The sequence below is a fragment of the Pteropus vampyrus genome, unplaced genomic scaffold (genome assembly GCF_000151845.1).
Source record: "Pteropus vampyrus isolate Shadow unplaced genomic scaffold, Pvam_2.0 Scaffold28, whole genome shotgun sequence".
Classification (NCBI taxonomy): Eukaryota; Metazoa; Chordata; class Mammalia; order Chiroptera; family Pteropodidae; genus Pteropus; species Pteropus vampyrus.
In genome coordinates, this window is record NW_011888809.1 from 1,882,603 (window position 1) to 1,886,577 (window position 3,975).

General features: G+C 58.5%; 1 protein-coding gene across 1 annotated transcript in view; it reads left to right on the top strand.

Annotated features, from left to right (window-relative positions):
• The window catches only part of ADCY3 (adenylate cyclase 3), a 73,609-nt gene that overhangs the window by 52,992 nt on the left and 16,642 nt on the right, over positions 1 to 3,975 (top strand). The window contains exons 3-5 of the mRNA XM_023528500.1: positions 7 to 170; positions 1,244 to 1,402; positions 2,328 to 2,505. Coding sequence (XP_023384268.1) covers positions 7 to 170; positions 1,244 to 1,402; positions 2,328 to 2,505 — 501 coding nt within the window. The remainder of the gene's footprint in view (positions 1 to 6; positions 171 to 1,243; positions 1,403 to 2,327; positions 2,506 to 3,975) is intronic.

A 3,975-nucleotide genomic window follows, 5' to 3' on the forward strand; every position in this document is an offset into this window, starting at 1 on the left:
GAGGAGGGACTCGGGACCACAGCCCCTGCCCGGCCCTTTCAGAAATACCACCAGCTGCGCATTAAGATCCTGGGCGACTGTTACTATTGCATCTGTGGCCTGCCTGACTACCGAGAGGACCACGCCGTCTGCTCCATCCTCATGGGGCTCGCCATGGTGGAGGCCATCTCGTAAGCGGGGTACCTCTGGGAGGGGGGTGCCTGGGCCCGTAGGAGAAGCAGGCCTCATGTACAGGTCTCATGGGGGGCCCAGAACCCCCAGGCCCCCTCGGAGGGATCTGTTCAGGCATGTAACGCGGGACGTAGTGATGTAATGTGGCGTGTAGCGATGGTCGGCAAGTCGCTCGGTCCCCAGCTCTGCGAAGTAGGGTCCTGGCTCACCTTCCTCACAGCTGAGGGAAACTGCAGGACCTCTGCAGCCTCTGAGGGGCGCTTTTCCAGCCTGGAGCCATTTTCTCCTGGAAGTTCTAGCCGTCACATCCGGGTCGTGTGGGCTCGGATGTCCCTCCCCAGACGTTCTCCCGTCTCTGCTCTTGGGCTTCTCTCGCCACGACCCTCCGAGGCAGACGGCTTCCGCGATCACCGTGCCCCTCTCTCTCATTAGGAAATCAAAGTACAGCAGTGAAGCGACTCTGCTGAGGTCACCAGACATAAGGGGCGGCAGCAGTGAGACTAGAACCCTGGCCCCTGAGCTCCCAGCCAGGGTTCCCGCCTTCACCCCCGTGAGCCGTGGGGATTGTGAACTCTGCCTCCGCTCGCCTGTGCCCTTTAATGGCACTGGTGCAGGTGGGCTCGGAGACCCCAAGCCACTGTGGTGCCTCCTGTCCACTCAGGGCCCCCGGTGGGCACTCCCTCTGGTGTTGGCCTGGAAACAAATGCTGCCTCTCGACTCACCCCGGGGGCAGTGGTTCAGGCTTAGACTTTTACCTCCACTCAGGTAGCTCTGAATTCTGCCTTTGTCTCTTCCTGGAGTTCTCAAGTGAGGAGCTGCACCCTTGGCACGTGCAGCAGCAGCACAGTGCCAGGGGGTGCTCAGTGAGTTATCACCTACACAAATAAATAAATGAGTGATTGGAAGTGAGCAACTGGAGGTCCCTCGGGGGAGGAGGGCTAGGGGCAGTCGCTCCACGTACTCGGCTGCGGGGCACCTAGTGTTCCCCTCGCCGGAGGGGAACAAGGCTGTGCAGAATTCCTCCTGCGGGGGCGTGTCGCAACCCCTTCTTCTTCCTGTCTGTACCCGGCAGGTATGTGCGAGAGAAGACGAAGACCGGGGTGGACATGCGTGTGGGGGTGCACACAGGCACCGTGCTGGGGGGCGTCCTGGGCCAGAAGCGCTGGCAGTACGATGTTTGGTCCACTGATGTGACTGTGGCCAACAAGATGGAGGCCGGCGGCATCCCCGGGTGAGCGAGCACCCCCCCATCCCCCGCAGTGGGCAGGTGTGAGAGCCGGGGGTGGGGCATCCACTCATCCCTCGGGGCTGTGGCTTGGACCAGGGACATAGGGCCTTAGAGAAGGGCCCCCTTCCCATCAGGAGTAGCATCCTCCTCGGGGTGGCTGCCTCCCGGGCCTGAGTTTGGCTCTGGCCTCTCTTGCCTGGCCCTCTGCAGCAGTCTGTCCTCTCGCCCCCTTCACCCCCTGCACCCCTTCGTGGGGCCGCCCAGGCTCTGATGGCATCACAGTTATAGCTTCTTCAGTGTGCCCAATCTCCCCAAGGGGCATTATTGCTAGTGACGGGCTCTGAGGCAGCGGTTTGCAGTGACAGCTCACACCCGCACACCTCACCTGAGCTCTGTTGCAGAATCGGCCAGTTGGGCAGGCCAGGACCTCGCCTCAGGGCGGACAGATGAGGACGCAGAGAAACTTTCCCTGCTCAGGTCAGGGAGCCTCCTTCGAGGCAGTCACAATTCCCTCCCTCAGTGGTGACGCCTCAGAAATGGATTCATTACGCCCCGATAGTAAGTGTTACAACAGCAGATTCTGCAAGAGAGGTAGTCCTCAGACCTCGCGACTTCAGAGTTCAGAGCTGACTTCTCAGTTCCTTACCTCATTCGATACTCTCAGCAGCCTGCGAAGACAGAACTTTCTTCCTGTCTTACGGATGTAATACAGGCTCAGGGAGGGGCAGGGGCCACACTGCCTGCACAGCTGGTTAGTGCCGGGACGCCCCTGTCCCTGGGTAGCAGCACATCTCATTACTTCCACGTGCCCAGGAGCCACAGGCCCGAGCAGCAGCCTGGCCCAGCCCCGGCGCTGACGGTCCCCTGGGGGCGGGTGGGAGCCGCCCTCCCCTCGGCCTCTGCTCAGGGCCCCCTCGCTGCATTGCAGGCGTGTGCACATCTCACAGAGCACCTTGGACTGCCTGAAGGGGGAGTTCGACGTGGAGCCGGGCGACGGGGGCAGCCGCTGCGACTACCTGGATGAGAAGGGCATCGAAACCTACCTCATCATCGCATCCAAGCCAGAGGTGAAGAAGACGGCCGTCCAAAATGGCCTCAATGGCTCGGTGAGTCCCCTACCGACCCCTGGACGAGGGGGGCGGAAAGGAAGGGGTTAAAGAAGGAGAGATTGCAGGAGAAGCGGCAGGACTTAGAGACGGATGAATACGAGAGGCGACTCGTGGTGGCCTCCTTTCAGAGGGCAGGCTGATTTCTGGGGGACCTCGTGCACGGAATTCACGGTAAGTGAAAAGTGAGGTGACAGTGTCCAGAGAGGAGGCTGGGTTAGGCTCAGGGTCCTCTGCGTGGAGGGAGCAGCTGAAGCCAGAGTGACGTGGATGCTGAGAGAGAGCGCGGAGCAGAGGGAGGCAATGGGGTGCGCTCGGTCTCGGAGGACAGGAGAACCGTGCCCCCCCCCCCACCTCTGCCACCCTCCCGGAGCCCTGGCCAGGCTCTCCACTCATTTTTATCTTTGTTCATTTGAAAGATGAAACCATGGTATCTTGCTGTTTTAATCTCATTTCTTTAATTATGAGTAAAGCCAGACACTTTTAACGTGGCCGTTAGCCAGGGGATTTTCTTCTGAGAATCGCATATTCATATCTGACCTTTGAGGGTTTTTCTCCCTTCTCTGATTTGTTTATGAGAGAAATGAACCCTTTGTCATATGACATTCATCAAATATGCATCAGGCATCCCTACCTGCCAGTGCTGTGGTCCATGTCTCTCAGGGGACATAGAAGTCCGGCTGCGTAAAGGCCATGTGGCCACGGTCAGCGGCCAGCGTGCCTGGGGAAGGAAGCAAATTGTCACGAGCCTCATGGATTCATGAGATTAGCTTCACAGTTGTTTAGGAAGTCTTCAACTCAAGACGGACTCTGCTGAGGCAGGGCTCACAGATCACCTAACCAGCTCTGCAGTCACCGAGTCACAAGCGACAAAGCGTGACCAACACAGGGAGGATCATGGGAAGCAGGAAGGAAAGTGACGAGAGTTGCTTCTCTGGAAGTCACAGGAGCAGACGCAGTTCCATCTGCAGAAATCTCTGTCTGTGGTTTGGCTAAATAAACTGATAAGGAGGATGTGAAGACAGTTACCACAGTGACTCTTTTCTGAAGTGTGCGGAGCGTCCAGTCATCTCTCGCCATACTGACCTCGTTCAGTCTCATCCAGTCTTATTGTCTTAAATGCCTCTGACAACTCCCAAATCTAGGTCTCAGCCCCAGCCGGCTCCCCTGCACTCAACGGACAGTCACTTAAAAATCTCCACTTGTGTCCGTCACAGGCAGCTCAGGGTTAACAGGGCCACAGCCGAGCTCCTGACCCCGACGGCCATCCCTGTCTCACTCAGGGGCCACTCCATTCTTTCAGCTGCTTGGAACAAAAGCTTCGAAGACATCCTTGACCCGTCTCCTTACCATCCACAGCAAGTTCTGTTGACCCTTCAAGATAGAGCTCTAATCTCCCCTCTTCTCACGGCCCCCAGAGCTGCCATCCCGCCCGAGCCACTGCCATGTCGTGTAGGATTACCGCCGTGG